The sequence below is a fragment of the Rhinatrema bivittatum genome, chromosome 8 (genome assembly GCF_901001135.1).
Source record: "Rhinatrema bivittatum chromosome 8, aRhiBiv1.1, whole genome shotgun sequence".
NCBI lineage: Eukaryota > Metazoa > Chordata > Amphibia > Gymnophiona > Rhinatrematidae > Rhinatrema > Rhinatrema bivittatum.
The window spans coordinates 204,517,070-204,542,627 of NC_042622.1; the positions used below are offsets into that span (position 1 = coordinate 204,517,070).

General features: G+C 47.8%; 1 protein-coding gene across 1 annotated transcript in view; it reads right to left on the reverse strand.

Annotated features, from left to right (window-relative positions):
- SRRM3 (serine/arginine repetitive matrix 3) overlaps positions 1 to 25,558 on the reverse strand; it is a 236,955-nt gene that overhangs the window by 9,575 nt on the left and 201,822 nt on the right. Inside the window, exons 10-13 of the mRNA XM_029613117.1 lie at positions 24,590 to 24,912; positions 12,997 to 13,218; positions 4,599 to 4,736; positions 1,912 to 1,952 (exon numbers count right to left, since the gene is read on the reverse strand). Of these exons, the coding sequence (XP_029468977.1) occupies positions 1,912 to 1,952; positions 4,599 to 4,736; positions 12,997 to 13,218; positions 24,590 to 24,912 (724 nt within the window). The remainder of the gene's footprint in view (positions 1 to 1,911; positions 1,953 to 4,598; positions 4,737 to 12,996; positions 13,219 to 24,589; positions 24,913 to 25,558) is intronic.

Below are 25,558 nucleotides of genomic sequence, written 5' to 3' on the forward strand. Positions count from 1 at the left end.
AATGAGAGAAAGGAAAGCCAAGAATCAAGAAATCAAATCCTTCAGAAGTCATACTTACGGGTAACTCTCACCTCCAACTGAGTTGCTGCTTTCGTCCTAGGGACAGTCAGTTAGTTGTGAGCCTACATTATGCTACTGTTTAACCCCCATTAAGTTACCTCTGTATACTTTTGTGTATAGTCTGACCTCAGGTTTGCTACAAGATAAGAGGCTGCTAATGCTTTGATGATATTTGCATAATAAAAACATGGAGGTCCATATATTCAGCGCCACTTAACCAGATAACCAATTATCTGGCTAAATAGTTAAGTCGGTTAAGTGGCAGGCAGAGCAAGGTCATAACTGGGAGGAGCTAAGTTAATCAGGTAACTTATCTGGCTAAATCTGGTTGTCCCATAGTTCTGTCTTAAAAGTTAGCCGGGCAGAACTATCCGGCTAACTTAAAGATAGCCGGGTATATTATGCGGCGCGAGATATTCAGGCGAAATTAGCCAGACAGTTTTACCCAACTAACTAGCCAAGCTGCACAGTGGCTGCATATGGACCTCATGATTTCTTAGTGTACCTTCTAGAACAGGGCTCCCCAAACCGGAGTTTACTGTTGGTCAGATTTTAAAGATATCTGCAGTGAATACATGGGAAAGAACTTGGCACATATTGGAGACCCAGCATATGCAAATTTATCAAACATATTCATTTTGGATGTCCTCAAAATCTGACTGGCTGTGGGGTATCCAGGATGGGTTTGGGAGGCCCTGGGGCTTAAATGGACACAAAATGCTGCTCATCACAGTCACACTGAAAGGTTTCTCCCATTTTGTGTCTATGGGCAAAAGGTTGAATGCATCTGGCCCGTGGTGAGTTGAGTTTTCTTTTAAAGATGAGATGCATCGAGGGCCAGCTGTATGAAGCATTTTTCCTACAAGTTTCAAAATGGGAGAAACCCACTGGGACATATGGCCCCCAAAAAGCCATTGAAATAAACATCAGCAAAGTCAGAAGAACAGGTTACTAACATCACCAACCCCCATCCCTGGCATAGATCCTGCTCCTCTTGCAGACATACGGGAAAGGTTCTGAATATTGTTACTGTACTGTTGCTAACCTTATTTATTCAGGTCACCAGGAGCTAAAGGTCCAGTCCTAATTTTACTCTGCTAACGAACAACGACAATAACCAAAAAGTGCACTGGGACTGTGGTCCCCAACCTGATTCTCAAGCCTCATCCAACAGGTCTGGCTTTTAATAAATCTGCAAGGTCAGAGGTGAGGCCAGGGGGAGGGGAGAAGAAGGATATAGACATGGAGGACTTTGGTTTAGGTATGGAAATACATTATGCTCATCTCCCTGAAAAGGTAGACAGCCAAAAGGGAAAAGACAACAAAGCTGACTAGTTTGATACAGCATCAAGCTTCCAGGGAGGGCTGACACAGAGCTGTGCTAGAGCTATGGTTCTCTAAGGTGTATCTGAAGTCAACAGGACTTCACTACACTTCCCGACTAACACCAAATAAAAAAGGTAAGCTGTGATCTCCTGCAGGTGGTTAAGCTCGAATGCCTGACTGCTGGGAGATCTCTTTTAAAATTGTGGTATATATATCATGCTTTTTGTATACTGCTTTGAGCTTGCCGAGAGGCACCATACATATATTCACTGCAAATATCCTGAAAATCCGAACGACTGGCCGAGGCTTGAGGACCCGGTTGGGAATCACTACACTGGACTGTGAGTTAGGAAAACCAGGTCTGAGCTGACATTTCAGAATGATGCTGAGTTAGTCTGCCAACACTCGTTAGTGCGACTGACAAGTAAAGACTAGTAAAGCTGGAAAATGCCTCACAAGGGGGGGAGTGAGAAACACCAGGGCCCTCATGGAACAGAAAAGGGTTGCCATGGTAACCAAGCAGACCTGAGACTATGTCCTTGGCCCGACGATCTCCGAAAAGGAACCTTGAAATGGGATTGAAAAGGAAAGGCCTGTATTACAAATAAGGGAGGCAGCAGGCACACAGAAAGCATACTTGATTTCAGGCTTGGGGTTTGCCCACTGGTTGTAGATTCACCCCAACAGGTTTGACATAGGCCTGGGTTTTCTCCACTGCATGCACTGTAGACTACTTTTCCTAGGGACTGCAACAGGGAAATCAGTAGTTCATGTCCCTGCATGCAATGGTGTAAACCCAGGACCGGATCAACCGCTTGTGTGAATCTGGAGCCAGCTGGCAACTCTGCCTGGGCTGTGGAGCACACACACACGTCAGCTCTGTTGCATTTCCAAGGCAAACAGAAGCTTGGCACCCAAGAGACCCAGTCTCAAGTGCCCAGCATACTGAAGAGGATTTCAGCTCCAGCAAGCAGACCTCAAAGCAGGGGTGGGCGATGCCAGACCTCGAGCACCATGGACAGGTCTGGTTTTCAGAATATCCACAATGATTGTGCACCAGGTATAGCTGCACGCACTGCCTCCACTGCATGCAAATACATTACATTTCAGGCATATTCATTGGGGAGAATCCTGAAAATGTCTGCATCAGTCCAGGAGCAGAGTTGCCCCCTCCTGCCCTAAAGCACAGGTTGGTGTCTGGGTGGGAGATCTCTGGTTCCCCACCTCCTTCCCTTGTGCCAAGAGCGGGGGCCAAAATATGAGCCCCACTGGCGTAAGTATCCCCTCTGGGGAATTCTGCTGTCTGTCCCGAGTAAATCATAAGGAGTGGCAGAGGCAGGGAGACGGGCTCCCTCAGCCTGTGCTGTTAATGTAGAGCCCCAGTGGGATTTTGGCCTAGTGGTTAGGACCAAGCACTGTAAAGTAGACGAAGGTTACCATCTTGCCACAGAACCTCCGGTGGAGGCTGCTGCAAAGCTCGTTTCCTGCCTGCATATTAGCAGGTGACCCTTCATTTCCGGGACGAGTTAAAGGAGAAGATGACTTTTTTTTTTTTTGGCAGTTCCCCTGTTCTTATTCAGTATTGGCTGAATACTTTTGCTGGGTAGTTTAGAAAACAAAGAGATGAATTTGATGAACCCACACCCAGTGAGTGGTTAGTGAAGGGGGATCTCAGTGATTTTTTTAGCGGGGTTTTTTTTTTTTTCATTGTGTGAATTTTGGATTGGGAGGAAGGGTTTCGCCCTTCTTTCCTGCCCAAGACAGAGAAGTGGATGGAAAGATTTTTCCCCTGTTGCAGAATTGTTTTGGATGCATCTGGGCCATCTGAAAGAATTAGGTGGTGAGAGGGCGCGGACACCAACTGGAATCCAGAGCTGGGAAAAGGGAGGAGAGTCCAGAGACTCCGGACAGGTGTTTCAGTCTGAAGAGGAAAGGATCAGAGACTTTGGTATCAAGCGCTGGACCTCAGTTATTGTGCAAGGAAGAGCAGCCACGCTCCCCACCGGACTTATATTCTATCTGCGGGAAGAAAGGGACTAACAGACCACAGCCACAGATCACTCAGGACTGGGTTTATTGCTGTGATTAGGGATGTGACAAGAAGAGAATGTACTCGGTCAATTCATTTCCACTGAAGAAGCTGAACGGTGAATTTTTTTATTTTTGGAACACCACATATGTGCTCCAGCCTCTTTACTTGCACTAAGAAGTTACAGAGACACCGGGTTTGAGCTAACACCCTCAGAAAAGAGTCTTATACTATGCCCCTAGCCCCTTCTTGGAGAATCCACACCAGGGTTTAGTGGGACTGTGTTTATAGACTAAACCCTGCTACTGAATATTCTCCTGCCTTCATAGCTACACTTAGAAGATGGGCTCATTCTGTGGTAACGTGAGAGACACAGGAATGAGCCCGCGGCAGTGTGCTTTAGTGTTAAAGATAAGGAGAGGGCCTCTCAGTCTGTGCAAGGGGCAAAGAAGGAGCTGGGGGTCCTCTGGTGGACGCCTTCTGAAGAAGGGTTTGGGTATGAAAATGTGTTCCCCACAGAATAAAGCAGTGATGGCTCCTAATATTGCCAGGAAGCCGGTTCATCTCCTCATGGAACATGAGATGAAAACATTTTCACACATCTCTGAAGGTTAGAGATTTTGAACAGGAATCCTGGTCCTTTTCCTCGGGGAAACCCCTTAGTGTGTCCTCACATAAACTCTACGGACCTGAGGCCTTCCAACCCAACCTCCTTTACCTCTGGTGCTTTTCTGTAACCTTCCCAGGTCTGCAATGTCACAGTGACTGCAGGGATGATTAAGGGAGTGGGACAAAGGTGCTGGCAGAGTTGGTTCACTGAGGGGAATGGGGCCTGCAGCGGTGGCTCTCTTCTTTCCATCACTCTCTAAAAGACTTGAGCCCCTACAGCTGCTCCAACTTGCAAATCCTAGTTAGAAGACAAAATGGTATTTTCCTTGGAATTTCAAGGATATCGGGGGTGGAGAAGCAAAGGATTCTGAGCCTCCAAGGAGGAAGAGATGCTTCTGCACCATCCAGCATCCTCCCTCAACACAGAAGACAACTGAGTAGAAATGGAGAGTTTTAAGAACGGTTCTGGGGCACAGTGAACAACAAAAGAAATCTTAAGAAGGGTACAATGAGCGATCACATGCTCCCACCAAGAAGAGATACAATGGGCCCCAAGAACGTAACGAGCTGTTACCTGGTAATTCTTCTTGGCTCCATGAAGCTAGGAGAGTCCCGTCTCCTCTTCCGGATTGGTGAATAACTTCTCGAGCGACGCCTGGTTCGTGTGGCATCGGCTTCATTGTGACGTGTTCTCCCTTCGCTGTCCTTCTCTCTGAATCAGAAACATACATCAGGAAGACAGGAAATTTCCACTAGGGTGGTGCTTTCCTCATCAAGTGAAAGTGATGGCGATAATGAGATGTTGCCTTTCTCTAAAATTTGGGAGGTAGGGCCAGGGGGGCATGGCAACTCATGAAAGTGGCCTGGGCATTCCATATGAAACCCTTCTGGGCCCCTGGTGGATTCGAGTGGAGCCCAGTGCACCTTAGATATCATTACTTCCAACAACATCATTCTTTTGTGCCTAAGGTTTCCTTCTCTACCGATATCACTCACCGGGTAATGCAGCATGGTGGAGATGTAAGGCAATATGGCTACCGGGGCTAACATGCAAACAACAAGCAGAGCCGAGGCAACAGAAAAAGAAATTGCATTTTGAATAGGTCAGGCCACTGCGGACTTTAGGGGGACGGGTGATTTGAGGAATTCAAGGGATCCCCTTGTGCTGTGAGCCAAAATAACTAGGCAAAAACCAGTGCAGCCTAGCAGACAGCACAGAAGGGAAAGTACAACTTCAAAGCAGCAGAACTAGGACTCCTGGTGACCCATTGTACAGTGAGCTTTGTGGCCAGACCTCTCTCTGAAAAAGGATCAAAGCTCCTTGGCCCTTAGAACAGCAGAAGCGCCTGCATGGGGTCTGCTGCCTCCGCCTTCTGATTTTCTTTTGTCATGATACATTTTCTTTGACCTTCTTTTGCCCTTTTATTTCATGGTCCTCCCTCTGAGCCTGCTCCTCGGCTGCTCAACATGGTGAACGATGCCACAAAACCACCCTGATTTACTTAGATTCATATTGATGGGAATGTCTTTGTAACCTCCTCCACTTACAAACACTGTAAAGAGATATTTCTCCTTGGAAATGAAAAAAATATTAAATGAAAAGACTATTTATATATATAACATTTCTATTTGCATTTTAGCTACCAAACATTATTATTTTTAAAAGTACTGTATTTTCATGCACATACCCCACACTCGTGTAAACCACGCACCTATACCACATACTAACAAAGTTGCATTTGCTTGATTATATATCTAGCGGTGTTCATTAGTTTCTTCCATTATGGCAGAAAAAAAACAGAATTTGTGTATTTATTCTATATGCAGTTATTTATGTGCATATTATCCAGTATTTCCACATGTACTATAGAGCCCAAGGTACACGTGTAACGTAAAAAGGAGTATAACCCGCACCCTTGTTTACCCCGCATCAGCGACTTCTTGAATGTAAAATCATGTATATCCCACGGGCTATATGTGTGAAAATATGTCATTGCTAGGACAGGAAGAAGGGCTCACAGAGGTTTCTATAGTCTGTGCTTACATCAGTGATAGTAAAAGAGGCCTCCGCACTCTGTGCTAATGTCAGAGACATGGAGAGGGGCTCCCTCAGTCTGTGCTAATATCAGAGACATGGAGAGGGGCTCCCTCAGTCTGTGCTAATGTCAGAGACATGGAGAGGGGCTCCCTCAGTCTGTGTTAATATCAGAGACATGGACAGGGGCTCCCTCAGTCTGTGCTAATATCAGAGACATGGAGAGGGGCTCCCTCAGTCTGGGCTAATGTCAGAGACATGGAGAGGGGCTCCCTCAGTCTGTGCTAATATCAGAGACATGGAGAGGGGCTCCCTCAGTCTGTGCTAATGTCAGAGACATGGAGAGGGGCTCCCTCAGTCTGTGCTAATGTCAGAGACATGGAGAGGGGCCCCCTCAGTCTGTGCTAATATCAGAGACATGGAGAGGGGCTCCCTCAGTCTGGGCTAATATCAGAGACATGGAGAGGGGCTCCCTCAGTCTGTGCTAATATCAGAGACATGGAGAGGGGCTCCCTCAGTCTGTGCTAATATCAGAGACATGGAGAGGGGCTCCCTCAGTCTGTGCTAATATCAGAGACATGGAGAGGGGCTCCCTCAGTCTGTGCTAATATCAGAGACATGGAGAGGGGCTCCCTCAGTCTGTGCTAATATCAGAGACATGGAGAAGGGCCCCCTCAGTCTGTGCTAATATCAGAGACATGGAGAGGGGCTCCCTCAGTCTGTGCTAATATCAGAGACATGGAGAGGGGCTCCCTCAGTCTGGGCTAATGTCAGAGACATGGAGAGGGGCTCCCTCAGTCTGTGCTAATGTCAGAGACATGGAGAGTGGCTCCCTCAGTCTGTGCTAATATCAGAGACATGGAGAGGGGCTCCCTCAGTCTGTGCTAATATCAGAGACATAGAGAGGGGCTCCCTCAGTCTGTGCTAATATCAGAGACATGGAGAGGGGCTCCCTCAGTCTGTGCTAATATCAGAGACATGGAGAGGGGCTCCTTCAGTCTGTGCTAATATCAGAGACATGGAGAGGGGCTCACTCAGTCTGTGCCAATATCAGAGACATGGAGAGGGGCTCCCTCAGTCTGTGCTAAAATCAGAGACATAGAGAGGGGCTCCCTCAGTCTGTGCTAATATCAGAGACATGGAGAGGGGCTCCCTCAGTCTGTGCTAATATCAGAGACATGGAGAGGGGCTCCCTCAGTCTGTGCTAATGTCAGAGACATGGAGAGTGGCTCCCTCAGTCTGTGCTAATATCAGAGACATGGAGAGGAGCTCCCTCAGTCTGTGCTAATATCAGAGACATGGAGAGGGGCTCACTCAGTCTGTGCTAATATCAGAGACATGGAGAGGGGCTCCCTCAGTCTGTGCTAATATCAGAGACATGGAGAGGGGCTCCCTCAGTCTGTGCTAATATCAGAGACATGGAGGGGGGCTCCCTCAGTCTGTGCTAATATCAGAGACATGGAGAGGGGCTCCCTCAGTCTGTGCTAATATCAGAGACATGGAGAGGGGCTCCCTCAGTCTGTGCTAATATCAGAGACATGGAGGGGGGCTCCCTCAGTCTGTGCTAATATCAGAGACATGGAGAGGGGCTCCCTCAGTCTGTGCTAATATCAGAGACATGGAGAGGGGCTCCCTCAGTCTGTGCTAATATCAGAGACATGGAGAGGGGCTCCCTCAGTCTGTGTTAATATCAGAGACATGGACAGGGGCTCCCTCAGTCTGTGCTAATATCAGAGACATGGACAGGGGCTCCCTCAGTCTGTGCTAATATCAGAGACATGGAGAGGGGCTCCCTCAGTCTGTGCTAATATCAGAGACATGGAGAGGGGCTCCCTCAGTCTGTGCTAATATCAGAGACATGGAGAGGGGCTCCCTCAGTCTGTGCCAATATCAGAGATATAGAGAGGGGCTCCCTCAGTCTGTGCTAATATCAGAGACAAGGAGATGGGTTTCCTCAGTCTGTGCTAATATCAGAGACATGGAGAGGGGCTCCCTCAGTCTGGGCTAATATCAGAGACATGGAGAGGGGCTCCCTCAGTCTGTGCTAATATCAGAGACATGGAGAGGGGCTCCCTCAGTCTGTTCTAATATCAGAGACATGGAGGGGGGCTCCCTCAGTCTGTGCTAATATCAGAGACATGGAGAGGGGCTCCCTCAGTCTGTGCTAATATCAGAGACATGGAGAGGGGCTCCCTCAGTCTGTGCTAATATCAGAGACATGGAGAGGGGCTCCCTCAGTCTGTGTTAATATCAGAGACATGGACAGGGGCTCCCTCAGTCTGTGCTAATATCAGAGACATGGAGAGGGGCTCCCTCAGTCTGTGCTAATGTCAGAGACATGGAGAGGGGCTCCCTCAGTCTGGGCTAATATCAGAGACATGGACAGGGGCTCCCTCAGTCTGTGCTAATATCAGAGACATGGAGAGGGGCTCCCTCAGTCTGTGCTAATATCAGAGACATGGAGAGGGGCTCCCTCAGTCTGTGCTAATATCAGAGACATGGATAGGGGCTCCCTCAGTCTGTGCTAATATCAGCGACATGGAGAAGGGCTCCCTCAGTCTGTGCTAATATCAGAGACATGGAGAGGGGCTCCCTCAGTCTGTGCTAATATCAGAGACATGGAGAGGGGCTCCCTCAGTCTGTGCTAATATCAGAGACATGGAGAGGGGCTCCCTCAGTCTGTGCTAATATCAGAGACATGGAGAGGGGCTCCCTCAGTCTGTGCTAATATCAGAGACATGGAGAAGGGCCCCCTCAGTCTGTGCTAATATCAGAGACATGGAGAGGGGCTCCCTCAGTCTGTGCTAATATCAGAGACATGGAGAGGGGCTCCCTCAGTCTGGGCTAATGTCAGAGACATGGAGAGTGGCTCCCTCAGTCTGTGCTAATATCAGAGACATGGAGAGGGGCTCCCTCAGTCTGTGCTAATATCAGAGACATAGAGAGGGGCTCCCTCAGTCTGTGCTAATATCAGAGACATGGAGAGGGGCTCCCTCAGTCTGTGCTAATATCAGAGACATGGAGAAGGGCTCCTTCAGTCTGTGCTAATATCAGAGACATGGAGAGGGGCTCACTCAGTCTGTGCCAATATCAGAGACATGGAGAGGGGCTCCCTCAGTCTGTGCTAAAATCAGAGACATAGAGAGGGGCTCCCTCAGTCTGTGCTAATATCAGAGACATGGAGAGGGGCTCCCTCAGTCTGTGCTAATATCAGAGACATGGAGAGGGGCTCCCTCAGTCTGTGCTAATGTCAGAGACATGGAGAGTGGCTCCCTCAGTCTGTGCTAATATCAGAGACATGGAGAGGAGCTCCCTCAGTCTGTGCTAATATCAGAGACATGGAGAGGGGCTCACTCAGTCTGTGCTAATATCAGAGACATGGAGAGGGGCTCCCTCAGTCTGTGCTAATATCAGAGACATGGAGAGGGGCTCCCTCAGTCTGTGCTAATATCAGAGACATGGAGGGGGGCTCCCTCAGTCTGTGCTAATATCAGAGACATGGAGAGGGGCTCCCTCAGTCTGTGCTAATATCAGAGACATGGAGAGGGGCTCCCTCAGTCTGTGCTAATATCAGAGACATGGAGGGGGGCTCCCTCAGTCTGTGCTAATATCAGAGACATGGAGAGGGGCTCCCTCAGTCTGTGCTAATATCAGAGACATGGAGAGGGGCTCCCTCAGTCTGTGCTAATATCAGAGACATGGAGAGGGGCTCCCTCAGTCTGTGTTAATATCAGAGACATGGACAGGGGCTCCCTCAGTCTGTGCTAATATCAGAGACATGGAGAGGGGCTCCCTCAGTCTGTGCTAATATCAGAGACATGGAGAGGGGCTCCCTCAGTCTGTGCTAATATCAGAGACATGGAGAGGGGCTCCCTCAGTCTGTGCTAATATCAGAGACATGGAGAGGGGCTCCCTCAGTCTGTGCTAATATCAGAGACATGGAGAGGGGCTCCCTCAGTCTGTGCCAATATCAGAGATATAGAGAGGGGCTCCCTCAGTCTGTGCTAATATCAGAGACATGGAGATGGGTTTCCTCAGTCTGTGCTAATATCAGAGACATGGAGAGGGGCTCCCTCAGTCTGGGCTAATATCAGAGACATGGAGAGGGGCTCCCTCAGTCTGTGCTAATATCAGAGACATGGAGAGGGGCTCCCTCAGTCTGTTCTAATATCAGAGACATGGAGGGGGGCTCCCTCAGTCTGTGCTAATATCAGAGACATGGAGAGGGGCTCCCTCAGTCTGTGCTAATATCAGAGACATGGAGAGGGGCTCCCTCAGTCTGTGCTAATATCAGAGACATGGATAGGGGCTCCCTCAGTCTGTGTTAATATCAGAGACATGGACAGGGGCTCCCTCAGTCTGTGCTAATATCAGAGACATGGAGAGGGGCTCCCTCAGTCTGTGCTAATGTCAGAGACATGGAGAGGGGCTCCCTCAGTCTGGGCTAATATCAGAGACATGGACAGGGGCTCCCTCAGTCTGTGCTAATATCAGAGACATGGAGAGGGGCTCCCTCAGTCTGTGCTAATATCAGAGACATGGAGAGGGGCTCCCTCAGTCTGTGCTAATATCAGAGACATGGATAGGGGCTCCCTCAGTCTGTGCTAATATCAGCGACATGGAGAAGGGCTCCCTCAGTCTGTGCTAATATCAGAGACATGGAGAGGGGCTCCCTCAGTCTGTGCTAATATCAGAGACATGGAGAGGGGCTCCCTCAGTCTGTGTTAATATCAGAGACATGGACAGGGGCTCCCTCAGTCTGTGCTAATATCAGAGACATGGAGAGGGGCTCCCTCAGTCTGTGCTAATATCAGAGACATGGAGAGGGGCTCCCTCAGTCTGGGCTAATATCAGAGACATGGACAGGGGCTCCCTCAGTCTGTGCTAATATCAGAGACATGGAGAGGGACTCCCTCAGTCTGTGCCAATATCAGAGACATGGAGAGGGGCTCCCTCAGTCTGTGCTAATATCAGAGACATGGAGAGGGGCTCCCTCAGTCTGTGCTAATATCAGAGACATGGAGAGGGGCTCCCTCAGTCTGTGCTAATATCAGAGACATGGAGAGGGGCTCCCTCAGTCTGTGCCAATATCAGAGACATGGAGAGGGGCTCCCTCAGTCTGTGCTAATATCAGAGACATGGAGATGGGCTTCCTCAGTCTGTGCTAATATCAGAGACATGGACAGGGGCTCCCTCAGTCTGTGCTAATATCAGAGACATGGAGAGGGGCCCCCTCAGTCTGTGCTAATATCAGAGACATGGACAGGGGCTCCCTCAGTCTGTGCTAATATCAGAGACATGGAGAGGGGATCCCTCAGTCTGTGCTAATATCAGAGACATGGAGATGGGCTCCCTCAGTCTGTGCTAATATCAGAGACATGGAGAGGGGCTCCCTCAGTCTGTGCTAATATCAGAGACATGGAGAGGGGCTCCCTCAGTCTGTGCTAATATCAGAGACATGGAGAGGGGCTCCCTCAGTCTGTGCTAATATCAGAGACATGGAGAGGGGCTCCCTCAGTCTGTGCTAATATCAGAGACATGGAGAGGGGCCCCCTCAGTCTGTGCTAATATCAGAGACATGGAGAGGGGCTCCCTCAGTCTGTGCTTATATCAGAGACATGGAGATAGGCCCCCTCAGTCTGTGCTTATATCAGAGACATGGAGATGGGCTCCCTCAGTCTGTGCTAATATCAGAGACATGGAGAGGGGCTCCCTCAGTCTGTGCTAATATCAGAGACATGGAGAGGGGCTCCGTCAGTTGGTGCTAATATCAGAGACATGGAGAGGGGCCCCCTCAGTCTGTGCTAATATCAGAGACATGGAGAGGGGCTCCCTCAGTCTGTGCTTATATCAGAGACATGGAGATAGGCCCCCTCAGTCTGTGCTTATATCAGAGACATGGAGATGGGACCCCTCAGTCTGTGCTTATATCAGAGACATGGAGAGGGGCCCCCTCAGTCTGTGCTTATATCAGAGACATGGACAGGGGCTCCGTCAGTCGGTGCTAATATCAGAGACATGGAGAGGGGCCCCCTCAGTCTGTGCTAATGTCAGAGACATGGAGTTCGATGTGGTCTGAAGAGGTCATATACAGCATTATCTTTGAATATTACTGGGCTTACTCACTGAAAGATCCCTTTCTTAGTAAAAAAAGAAATGGGGCTAGTTAACTCTTCATTATGCGCTTAGCAGGTAAGAGAACCAAGCAGCACTCACTGACTGGGCGCGTGAGTCCCACGAGACTGTGACTGGCATAACTGCCACAGCCACCCCATGCGGCCTGGGCATTGCTAGAAACGCTCTGCTCTCGTAGCCTGGAGTGGGAATAATTCACCACATCCTCGGCATGAGCGCCTGTGCAACCTGGGCTGTGCTGCTGGGGCGCACAGAGAAACCAGGGTCTTTGTCAGCCTTAGCTAGAGTCAAACAGAACAAGCCAAGCATTCAGAAGAAATCAGAGATATTCAGTAAGACATTCTGTTTCTCCCACGTCTTGGTATCCCAGTGGGTGCTTCGTCAAAGGTCTGAAATGTTCCAGATTGCTCTGAACATTTTCTTTCTCGGTGCCTGGCTCGTTTTGCTGCGCTGCTCTGGGATCACAGTATATTTGGTTTCGGCAGCAATGCATTTCTAAGCTCAATTTGCTTACTTTATACCATGCAGGCAATACGAATGCTTTTTTTTTTTTAGTCTTTAAATAGGCCTCAGCTACTGGTGCCACTTGCTTAAGACTGCAGGGCATCCATGAGCGTGACCAGGCTCAGAGTAAACCAGGTGGCTGCCCAATATCTTTAAGCGCTGGATGTAAAAAAGTGGGAGGATCACAGAGGGTCATAGACGCCCACGCGCTGCCCAAGAAGAGGCCACGTGGGAGCGGCAGCGTGCCGTACGTGTCCGAGCCCAGATGCAACCAAGCGCCGCCTGGATTCGGCCTTACCTGTTTGAGCTCTTCTTCTGCGACAGAGATCGGGTCCTGCTCCGTGCTGATCGTTTCTCTCGGGACCGGGACCTGGATGGGGAGCGGCTGCTACTCCAAGAGCTGCTTCTGTGGCCGGGGCTTCGCGATGAGCTCTTCTTCCTCTCAGAGTTGTGCCTGGAGCGTGTGGCCGAAGACTCCGAGCAGCTATTCTGCCTCCCCCGGTGATGCCTGGCCTTCACCCTGTGAGAATGCCTGGTTCAAGTTTACTTTTCAGGATGATATGATCAGACTTTAGCCCTTACTTCTCAACCTCTCCAGACCTGCGTGTGCGCACACACACACACACACACACACACACATAACATTTCCGCCTGATATTTAGTCACAAAGAACCTGCACAATTTGCGTCTGAAGATCGGGTTGTTATGTGGATAGATAGCACGTGCGAATCTTAAAGGGTCTGAAAGGAACGCACATATTTTTTTTTTTTTAATGCAGCTGAAGGTGTGTGCGTACCTACAGGCGGCTGAAAATTGAATTAGGTGGATTCAGATAATCTACCTGTGTAACTCCTTTTTTGTTTTACCTGCACAGATCCTGATGAAGAGGATAATTTTCAAACAAACTTTGCAAGGCCCCCCGTATATGCACATATATGGGCATGCGGAGATCTACTACAGTATTTTATAACCTGTGCATGTGTGGTCCATGCAGATTATAAATACGCCTATATTTCAGCGCGTACGAACATCAGCCATGCAGTGAAAGCACATGCTTTTCTTACTTCTTTTATAAATATATGTGTGCGTGTTTTATGCGAGGAGAAAAAAACGATTGCATAAAACCCAGATTTATACGCAGAGGTAGATGCATTTTAAAATCTTCGCGCATACTTGAAATGACGAGTTTGCCGTTTCCTCCACCAGTTCACCCAGTTCATCTCTAGTTTTCTGAGATCCTCCTACTACTTCACCCTGAACTTCCCACAGTTCCCCCAGACCTCCCACTCAACAATAGCAGACAACAGACAAGTCTGATATGATTTGTGCTAGATAATTAGCAGGTGTAAAATTGCATGAATAAGTTGCCCAATATATCTGCGTAAACCCTTTTCCACAACAGCAACTTACAATCATACCTCTTGGCCCCCTGTGCCAGTACATCTCTTGACCTCCCCTTTTTTTGTGCAGGTAAATGTGCGCGTGAAACCGGAAGTATGCGCGTACTTTTAATGTTTATAAAATAGCTTCTATGTGAACACAAGCTGCTTGTGTGCGTATGTGCTAATTTAATATGCAAAATTCCTTTGAAAATGAACTAGTAAGGCTTTGAAAATTTATACCTTGATTTTGGAGGCTAGGACGGGTATTAGTATGTAATTTTATATATAATTATGTCTTTTATGAGAGAAAATATACTGTCATAGTTATAATGGTTGCATGTAGTTTTGTGTCAGAGAGGATAGTTTTTGCTTCATGCTTTACAGTCTCCTTCATATTACCTTTTTTCCCCCCATAGTATTACAGAAAGTACAACTTAGATTATGTACAAGGTCATTCTGCATATTTTCTTTGCTAAGACACAGTATGGGATGTTAGGTAGTTATCTTCATTCCCTTTGTTAGAAGCAGCCTGGCACACCTTACACATTTCTTCCCCTTCTTCGCAAACAGTTCATGGTCCCTACCCTTGAGCACAAAATGGTGATAAGTCTTAATAAAAAGGATAAGACTGATGGCGTGCTAGGGTGAGGACGTGTGGCGTCTCTCTCCTCATTTTCCTTGAATCTTTCTGCAATGCCACATTCGGGGCATAAGCGGAGGGCCCGCGAGAGGCTGAATATGGAAGCCTCGTCGCCAGGTACCATTAGAGGGCCGATGGACGCCCTTATTCTCAGAAGAGATGGAATCCCAGGTGAAGAGTCGCAGGAGGAATGTCGCCATGACACTCTAACATCCGGCATCTTCCATGACTCGGTAACATCTTTATCCCCGGTTGAGCGAATAGCCCCCGAAAACCCGGCAATGAGTCGGATAGCTAACCTGTCTCGCCCGGAGTCGCTACCGGATGACGTCAGGGAGGGGGTCCTGCGAGGAGAGGAGGAAGCTCCGATCACAGTGGCGCTGCCAGAAGCCTCCCGGATAGAAGGGGGAGACCTCCATGTAGGAGAAGTACAGGCCCTGGAGGAGCTAGTGTCATGGTAAAGCGGCGGAGAATTTGAGGAAGATAAACCACAGAAACTTGAAATAGAACTGACTCCAATGGTAAAACCTGAAAGTTTCACGTTAGAAACGATATGGATGGCAATCGAGACGCTGAACAGAAATGTAATTACACAAATTAGCCCTATTGTGAAAAGAGTGGGTCAAACAGAGGTTCAGTTACATAAAATCAAGGAGAAGCAAGTGGAAAATAAACGGGAAGTGGATCAATTAAAAACAAATATTGGGGATATGAAGAACCAGTGTCAAGGCTTGGTAAAGGACAATTTGTATTTCTTGAGGAAACTGGAAAATTTAGATAACCAGCAGAGAAGTAAAAACTTAAGATTAATACATTTTCCGAAGAAGCTAACAGTTTCCCTGACCGAGACGTGGACTAAGTTTGCACTTGAAGTTTTAAAAATTCCTCAGGCAACTTTACCTCCACTTTCAAAGATCTTTTATTTACCATCTAGAAAAAAAATGCCGGTCGAAGGGAAAGAGTTTCAGTAATTATCCCCATTGAATTTGTCAGGAATATTGGAACCATCAGCTCATGAAGAGGCCCAACCAGCAACCTTGATTATTTCTTTTTTACTCAATTCTGACAGAGACTGGATGCTTAGGGTATATTTTTCGAAATCAGCGTGAAATATTTATGGGAATGAGAGTACAGATTTTTCCGGATTTAGCCAAAGAGACACAGTTAAGGAGGAAGCAGTTTTTGGAATTAAGAACCAGTGTAATACAATTGGGTGCCTTGTTTTTTTTTTTAAATTCCCATGCATGTGCCTAGTTAAATTTAAAGATTTAACATATACCTTTTTTCAACCTTCCCAGCTGGACAGATTTATAAGAGATAGATCCTCAGCTTTGCCCGAGAGTAGCCCTGTACTAGAGTCTGTATAACCTCATAGCATGTGGGTAAAAAGCTCGTTAAAAGTAGTAATCTTTTCAAGATCTAGCACTTCCAATTGATTATGTTTGCTTTTTCTTCTATTAAGTCGTCTCTGGTGATGGATCTCCTTGGTATTGAGGGCTATGGATTTATGACAACATTTTCCTTTTTGTTAAGATGTGGTTAATGTGTATAATGATGTCATAATTATTTTCCTTTCAATGTATACAAATGTATCTTTAAAAAGTTAATAAACAGAAAATAAAAAAAAAAAAAAAAGGATAAGACTGCTGCTGGAGCCAGCTGGCATATTAAGAGTTAAATCTTAACCCTTAGTTGGCTTTATCGATCAAAAGTAAAGCACAGATTGTTTAGGTAAAAGCTGAGCACTAAAACATTTGGCAATTACCCAGGCCTTCATGGATATACTTTAGCTTTTGGGATACACAATAGTAGTAATTACTGTTACCTGATACATATGGTGATTTCTGGTTATTATTTTGGGGTGTTTCACAATATGGTGATTAGTAGCAGTGAACGAAAACAGGGAAGTCCACCATCTTAGAGGACATGCGCAGTTTTCTTTCTTATCAGTACCTTGGCAAAACTTCAGGAGTTATAAACAAAGAGGGGCAGATTTTAAAAGCCCTGCGTGTGTAAATCCAGCCAGATTTACGCGCACAGGGGACTTGTGCGCCGGCGCACCTATGTTGCATAGGCCACCGGCACGCGCAAAGCCCCGGGACGCGCGTAAGCCCCGGGGCTTTGCTTGGGGGGGGGGGGCGTGTCGGCGGGTGTGTCGGGGGCGGCGCGGCATTCGGGGCATTCTGGGGGCGGGGCCATGAGTGTGGTGCCGTGTCGGGGGCATTCTGGGGGCGTGGCCGAGGTGGGGGGGGATTTAGTTAGGGCTGGGGGGTGGGTTAGGGAGGGGAAGGGAGGGGAAGGTGGGGGGGGCCGGAAAAAAAGTTCCCTCCGAGGCCGTTCCGATTTTGGAGCAGCCTCGGAGGGAACGGAGGCAGGCTGCTCGGCTCGGCATGCGCAGGTTGCACAATTGTGCACCCCCCTGCGCGCGCTGACCCTGGATTTTATAACATGCGCGCATCTTCTAAAATCGGGCGTAGATTTGTTTGTGCCGGGTTGTGCGAAGAAATCTACGCCAACGCATAGCCTTAAAAATCTACCCCAGAGAATTTTTCTGAGCATGCGCAAGCCAAGGACATAATATACAAATGCAAGGTGGGATGAATAGGACTGCTGACTAGAACTGAACAGAGACAGAGAGAACAGATTCAGCGTCTCTGGAATTGTATATCTGTTTGTGTGTTTTGTTTGTTATTTGTCTCAGGTGTTCTCATAAGCACCTATTTTGTATATATATTTTACAGAAAATATAGTTATTCATTGTTTCACAAAAGACATAGTCAGTATTGTTATTTTCTTAATTTGTGTTGCACCTGGCTGTCGCAGGCGGCTGCGACCGTTGCTGCTCACCTCCTTTTTGCCTGCACTGGTATCTCTTGGACGAATGGCGGCCTCCGCTTCCAAATGCCGCCTTCCTCGGCATCCCACGAGACGACGTGAGTGACTCCATCTGCCATCTTGACACTGGGATTACCTAAGGCACGCACGCCTCTCAAATACACATCATGGCGGGAACCTCGGGGTTGTCCGCTCCGCATGACGTCATCTCCGCCTGTGTATATAAGCCTGCCTAACTAACCTTCCTACAAGTTAGCAAGGACTTCCTTCCTGTTATATTGCACTCCTTTGGAGATGCTTCGCTACTGAACCTGACTCTCGAACGCCTTGGGTACCCGCTCCTCGGGGGCCTTGTCACGTTCTGGCTATCCGCACCTTGAAGGGCCTTCCAGCCTAGAGTTCTCTTCACCTGCTCTGGGAGCGTTTGGTTCTGCCTGGCGACTTTGCTACTTCTGCTGACAGAACCTCGGTGTACCCCGTTCCTCTGGCCACTACCGTGCTCTTCTCAGCAACCATCTCTGCACGCTTCAAGAGTGAGTACCACCAGCTGTTCTACTCTGCTGACCTCCTGCTCTACCTTCAATATTTCTCCTATGATTATCGGCGTACCCCGTGCTGTAAGCCATTACCGGATCAATACAGAGAAGTTCCATCTAAGGAGGGATTCCCCGGGTTACCCCGCTCTGCGGACCACTACCGGGGATATCATCTTGAGCTATCAAGTACTCTTGATTGTGCCTCTCTTCCCATTGGTGGGAAGCCTCTACATTTCCAGTATAATAAAGTTTATTTCGCTTGTGTCAGTCTCAGCTGAGGCTAGCCTATCGCGGTGAGTCCCCACAGGGCCCCTCCCTGTGGTTGGAGCCAACTCTTACCGCGATCCAGGGTCCACAACATACCAGTTTCTAACAATTCGTTTACGTACTACATACTACAAAGCAAATACCACATTCCCAAAGAACCCACTACTACAGATGGTAACTTTTAAACAGATGCACGTGTGCGTGCATTCATCCACCTATGTCTAGGGGGGCACAATTATTTTATAACATACGTGTATATATGCATTCATGTTATACAAAAGCCTGGACATGCATACATGTGCGCTCAATTTTAAATGAATGCACACAGATGTCACTTCTACTGCGTAAGTAGGGGGATTTTAAAAGACATGCATGCTGAAGTCATTACCAATTTTCCCAGTTCGTTCCTAGTTTTCCCAGGTAAGGTTTAATGGAACACAGTCAACATGGATTTACTCATGGGAAATCTTGCCTAACAAATCTGCTTCATTTTTTTGAAGGGGTTAATAAACGTGGATAAAGGAGAACCAGTAGATGTAGTGTATTTGGATTTTCAGAAGGCGTTTGACAAAGTCCCTCAAGAGAGACTTCTAAGAAAACTATAAAGTCATGGGATAGGAGGCAAAGTCCTTTTGTGGATTACAAACTGGTTAAAAGACAGGAAACAGAGAGCAGGATTAAATGGTCAATTTTCTCAGTGGAAAAGGGTAAACAGTGGAGTGCCTCAGGGATCTGTACTTGGACCGGTGCTTTTCAATATATTTATAAATAATCTGGAAAGGAATATGAGAGTGAGGTTATCAAATTTGCGGATGATACAAAATTATTCAGAGTAGTTAAATCACAAGAGGATTGTGATACATTACAGGAGGACCTTGCAAGACTGGAAGATTGGGCATCCGAATGGCAGATGAAATTTAATGTGGACAAGTGCAAGGTGTTGCATATAGGGAAAAATAACCCTTGCTGTAGTTACACGATATTAGGTTCCATATTAGGAGCTATCACCCAGGAAAAAGATCTAGGCATCATAGTGGATAATACTTTGAAATTGTCGGCTCAGTGTGCTGCGGCAGTCAAAAAAGGAAACAGAATGTTAGGAATTATTAGGAAGGGAATGGTTAATAAAACGGAAAATGTCATAATGCCTCTGTATCGCTCCATGGTGAGACCGCACCTTGAATACTGTGGACAATTCTGGTTGCCGCATCTCAAAAAAGATATAGTTGAGATGGTGAAGGGTGACGAAAATGATAAAGGGGATGGAACAGCTCCCCTATGAGGAAAGGTTGAAGAGGTTAGGGCTGTTCAGCTTGGAGAAGAGTCGGCTTTTCTCCGATTAGTCTTAAATGTGCTACTTGCTAATTTCATGGAATGCCCCCTTGTCCTTCTATTATCTGAAAGTGTAAATAACCGAGTCACATCTACTCGTTCAAGAGTAGATGTGACTCGGTTATTTACACTTTCAGATAATAGAAGGACAAGGGGCATTCCATGAAATTAGCAAGTAGCACATTTAAGACTAATCGGAGAAAATTCTTTTTCACTCAATGCACAATTAAACTCTGGAATTTGTTGCCAGAGGACGTGGTTAGGGCAGTTAGTGTAGCTTGGTTTAAAAAAGTTTTGGATAAGTTCTTAGAGGAGAAGTCAATTAACTGCTATTAATCAAGTTTACTTAGGGGCGGATTTTCAGCGCCCTGCTCGCCTAAATCCGCCCAAAACCGGGCGGATTTAGGCGAGCAGGGCCCTGCGCGCCGGTAAGCCTATTTTACATAGGCCTACCGGCGCGCGCAGACCCCGGGACTCGCGTACGTCCCGGGGTTTTCGGAGGGGGGCGTGTCGGGGGGCGTGTCGGGGGGCGGGCCCGGTCGACGCGGCGTTTCGGGGGCGTGTCGGCCGCGTTTTGGGGGCGGGTACGGGGCGTGGCTACGGCCCGGGGGCGTGGCCGCGCCCTCCGTACCCGCCCCCAGGTCGCGGCCCGGCGCGCAGCAGGCCCGCTGGCGCGCGGGGATTTACGTCTCCCTCCGGGAGGCGTAAATCCCCCGACAACGGTAAGGGGGGGGTGTAGACAGGGCCGGGTGGGTGGGTTAGGTAGGGGAAGGGAGGGTAAGGTGAGGGGAGGGCAAAGGAAAGTTCCCTCCGAGGCCGCTCCGATTTCGGAGCGGCCTTGGAGGGAACGGGGGGAGGCAGCGCGGCTCGGCGCGTGCAGGCTATACAAAATCGATAGCCTTGCGCGCGCCGATCCAGGATTTTAGTGGATACGCGCGGCTCCGCGCGTATCTACTAAAATCCAGCGTACTTTTGCTTGAGTCTGATGCGCAAGCAAAAGTAGGCTGTTCGCGCGCCTCTTAAAATCTACCCCTTAGGGAATAACCACTGCTATTAATTGCATCAGTAGCATGGGATCTTCTTAGTGTTTGGGTAATTGCCAGGTTCTTGTGGCCTGGTTTGGCCTCTGTTGGAAACAGGATGTTGGGCTTGATGGACCCTTGGTCTGACCCAACATGGCAATTTCTTTTGTTCTTATGACTTGTAAAACCCCTAGTTTAATAGCCTTCCTTCTGCCCTGTTAGCCCCTTCCTTTAAAACCCTGCTGATCTGCCTATATTTTATTGTTTTACTACTTACATGCCAAGCCATAGCAGAAGTGAAGTTATGCAGCAGGGGACCCCAGCACACACCAGTGCGCGTATTTATGCACTCATCTCTTGGACAAGCCCCAACATACCCGCCTAGACCACACCCATTTCCCGCCATTTTTTGTGAACTTTTTACTTGTGCAAGGAGCGGGAAATATGTGCATACTCAGGTGGCTTTTAAAATCTGCTCTGTGCATGCTGGCCCAATTTGTGCACATATGTCCTAGTTTGGGTGCATGCCAGACTTTTAAAATTCACCTTTATGACCCTTAGCCCAACGCCTTGATTTAATGAATGCATGGGACCAGTTTTCAAAGAAAAGGCTCCGTGCTTCACTGAAGCACCTAAGTTTTAGGTTCCTAAATTTAAAAAACTTCTTTTTGCCAAACTTATTATATTCCTACATTTTTTGGCTGAAAATTCTCCTAAACGTAGGCACCTAAATTTCATTTCATCTAGATTGAGGTTCCTAAGTTTAGCAGGCCGCAAAACCAGGGGACACCAGAGGATGGAGGTGAGAGGGGCGAGCCATGTTCTGCTTGGCCCCCTTCCATATCCTCCCCTTACCCTGGACATGTCCGTGCACTCCCGAGCTGGCCTAAAACCTGCCCCATCGTGGAGGAGAGGGCAAGCTACAGGAGCTGTACAGTCAGCTGGGGATGTGGGATGCAGATAGGGAGGCACAGACTGCAACCACTGCCCAGGGCATTGGGCTCTCTGGTCACAGTCCTGGTCACCATGAGATGTAAAGCATTCTTCTTGTGCACACTGTGATGTTTTGTTTTAATTTGAAATGTGTGGTGGGGGCTAGCTGATGAATATTCATTCTCGATATCCTGACAACCAAACTTGGGGAGAGGACCATAAGGACCAGAGGACAGGTACAGAGCCGTTCATGGACTGAGTGGTGTCATGAAGACTCCTTATTCTTCCCACTGGCCGAAACAAAAAAAAGCAGAAAGATTCCGAGGAGGTCCTAATGCCTCCATCAGGCTTCAGTTTTAAGGTAAACTGTCAAATTACTGCCACCTTTTGTAAAGCCAGAGAGCGACTGAGGTCTCCAGCCAGTCATGGTTTCAGGATTTCCACAATGAAGATGCAGGAGATAAATTTGCCTTCATTGGAGATTCAGTGTATGCAAATATATCTCATGTATATTCACTGTGGATATGATGAAATGAAGACTGGCTATGGGAGTCACCCAGACAGGTAAAGGAAGCCCTGGTCTATGACATAAAGTGGGCAGAACTGACGGGCCTTATCAGTAGTGTACCGAGGGGGGAGTGTGGGGGGGGGCCAATGTCCGAGCGCAGGGCTGTAGGGGGGCGCTGATGGCGGACACAGGGAGGCCCATGCGGCTGCTAATGGACCCCATCCCACCAGCAGCCGAAAAACAGGAAGAGAGGCTGTGCGGCCTCCAGTGGACCTCATCCCATCTGCGGCTGAGCAGAGAAGTGCGCCTTCCTGTTGTCTGTGCCGGTTTGTGGTATTAAAACTCGCGAGAGTAGCACTATCTTTATGCTGATCTTGCGATGCATGAGATCAGCATGGAGAAAGTGCTAGCCCCACAAATGTTTAATATTGTGGGGCCTGCACAGAGGAGGCAGCAGAATGGGCTTCAGTGCCAGTAGCAGCTCCTCTCCAATTGCCACATGGCAGCAGTAACAGCAGCAGCAGCGGAGTGAGAGAGGCTCTGAGACTGCTAGCAAAAGAAAGAAGGAGGCCTGCCTTCAGGGTGTGCAAGTGTATGAATGGGAGCCTACCTGGGTCTGTGCGTGTGTGTGTGAATGAATGGGTGCCTGCCTGGGGGTCTGTCTGAGAATGGAGCCTGCCTAGGAGTCTGTGTGTGTGAGAATGAATGGGAGCTTGCCTGGTGTGGTGGAGTCAGTGAGAGTTAGTATGTGAGAGTTAGTATGTGTGTGTGTGTGTGTGTGTGTGTAAATGTATGAGGGAGCCAGTGAGAGTGAGTGCATGTGTGTGTGTGTAAATGTATGAGAAAGCCAGTGACAGTGAGAGAGTGTGTGTGTGTATGAGGGAATCTGGGGGAGTAAGAGCTTGTGGGTGGGAGGAGAGAGAAGGTCTTAGAGCCTGTGTATGAGAGTGTGTGTATGTCTGTGAGAGAGAAAGGTTGTGGGTATGTATGAAAGCATGTATGTGGTTGTATGTTAGAATGGACATGTGAGTGTGTGTGTGAGAGAAAGAGGATAAAGTTTATATGCTCCCCTAGCCCCCTAAACCTCGAAAATCTCAGGTTGACTGGAAATCAAGAGTTCCCAGGTATTTTCAGCAGGGGCTTTTTAAAATCCTTATTAGTTTTAATTACTGGGTGTTATTTGATATGCATGCTGTTTTGAAATATTTTATTGGTGACTGGGAAATTTAAAAAAATGTTATTCTATTTGCCAGTAGTTTTGAAATATTTATTCTTTTATTAATATGATGTTACTATTACAATTGATGCTGTATGTTTCTTGATTTTGTTTGTTTTATGAGGAGTGGTAGCTCTGGTTTTCCATTGTTGCCCACAGAGACTGGCTTCTTGGAGTTTCTATTTCAGTTTATGTCTGCATATTGCTGGTTCTAATTTGTGATCCTTTATGCTGTATTTGGTGAGGGTCTGTCTCTGCTCTGTGTGTGTGACCAAGGTGAGAGATTATGCTAGTGTGTAGTGTCTGTGTAGGGATCTAAAGCAATTGGGTTCGCTTCATTTCCCCAGTAGGGTGAAGTATTTGTATTCTGGGACTCAGTGTAATATTTACAGTGATGTTTTTTTCACAGGTAGAGTTCTTGTTGTTTGAGTTCTTGGTGTTACTACTGTTATGTTATGATAGGTTTGCTATATAGATTTTGAGTGTCTTTTTTGTGGGGTTTTGTATTAGTTCATAATGTGTCTGGCGGTGGAAGGTGTTTGTGCTGCTGTTACTGTGAGGTGACACCAAAATGTAAAATATTTTTTTTTGTATGATGAGCTGTAAGAAAAACATCCAATCTCTATTGTTGGGGGAATTTCTGTGGATATGCAGCGCTACAGGACTGGAGGTACAGGATTTATATTGACATTCTGTCCCTTCCTGTATAGATTCATAGCCTTATAGAATTAGTTGAATGAGGCTATCAAATCATTTTAATAGTAGTTTTACTAGAAAGGTGAAAACTGGTCAGCTTTTTAAAAATTATGCAGAAGAGCCTTGGGACTTTTTTGCTGAGACTTTATTTTTATAGGCAATTTTAAGGCAAGGGGCCATGCTATGCTGGTGGGTGGGACGTGTGGAAAGGTCCTTTTGGCTTGCCCCCCAAATTCTTCTGTCTAGAGATGCCACTGATTTTATGTGACCTTAAGCATTAGTACAAGAAGGACTGGGAAGGAGAGGGGCTGGAGAGGCGCACAAATGCATTGGCCCCCCCAGGCGCCGGAGACCCGCGGTACACCACTGGGCCTTATGGTCCTCCTGTGCCGTCAGATCCTCAGTTTCTGTAAATTTACAGTTCTGAAGAAGAAAGCCAGTTTTCACCTGCCAACTTTGCCATTCTCCACTCACTTAAACTCAACTTCTGCTGTTTGCAGGAATGGCGATGTGGTAGCTCTTACTTTTTCACCGCTGCGCCGTGGTTCTTGTCCGCGACCGCCGTCGCAGGCCCCGAGTGCGAACAGGTCGAGCCCTCGGAGTCACTGCTGTAGCCCGTGTGGCTCACAGAGCGTGCCGGCGACTCCTTGGTGGCTCCCGGCTTCGGCTTGGCTCGTACCCTGGACCGTCTCCGCCTGTGCGAGCTCTTGTCCCCCGCACAGCACCTGTCGCCTTTCCCCGGAGAGAGGGACCGGGAGCTCCTGGGTTCCCGCTTGCTGCCTCTGCGGGGGGACGAGGACTCTTTCTTGACCTCTGACCGCGAAGAAGGGGACATTGAATTCAGCTTCTAGTAGGGAGAAAGTAAAAAAAAAAAAAAAAAAAAGCAAAAGAGGAAGACAAGAGGGGGAAAAAGGGGGGCTTTACTAAGAAGTTATTCAGTAAAGGCAGGATTTACAAATGTCAGTTTACTGTACATTGCATACTGCACGCTACACAGAGACGCTACACTGAGACTAGCCTCGTTCTTAGCCTTCTGACCCCCAACAATGCAGCACATGCAAATTTTCACATGCAAAACACAAAGAAAGTAACTGAACGGAATCGTAAAGAAAGAGGTGGGAGGGGCAGTAAATCATCAAAATTATTATCACGGTACCTGATATAGATCAAAAGTGGACAAAGTATAAAGAATCTATGTAAGCGGGGAAAACAAAAGCATACTCCAGGGACAGAAAAGCAATAGACCGTTGGGGGGGGGGGGGGGGGGGGGGGGAGGGGAGGGAAGGAAGAAGGGTAAATACTGTAACAGATCAAAGAGAGAATGAGACACCCGGACCAAACAGCACAGAAACGGAAAGGGTGCGAGGGGCGGAAGTGGGGAGGGGGCGGGGAGAAGAGAGGGAACAAACGAATCGATAAAAGAAACAAAGGGAAAAAAAATCCAAATTCACAAATGTAACAGTTACTGAAATAAAAAAAAAAAAATTCTGAAC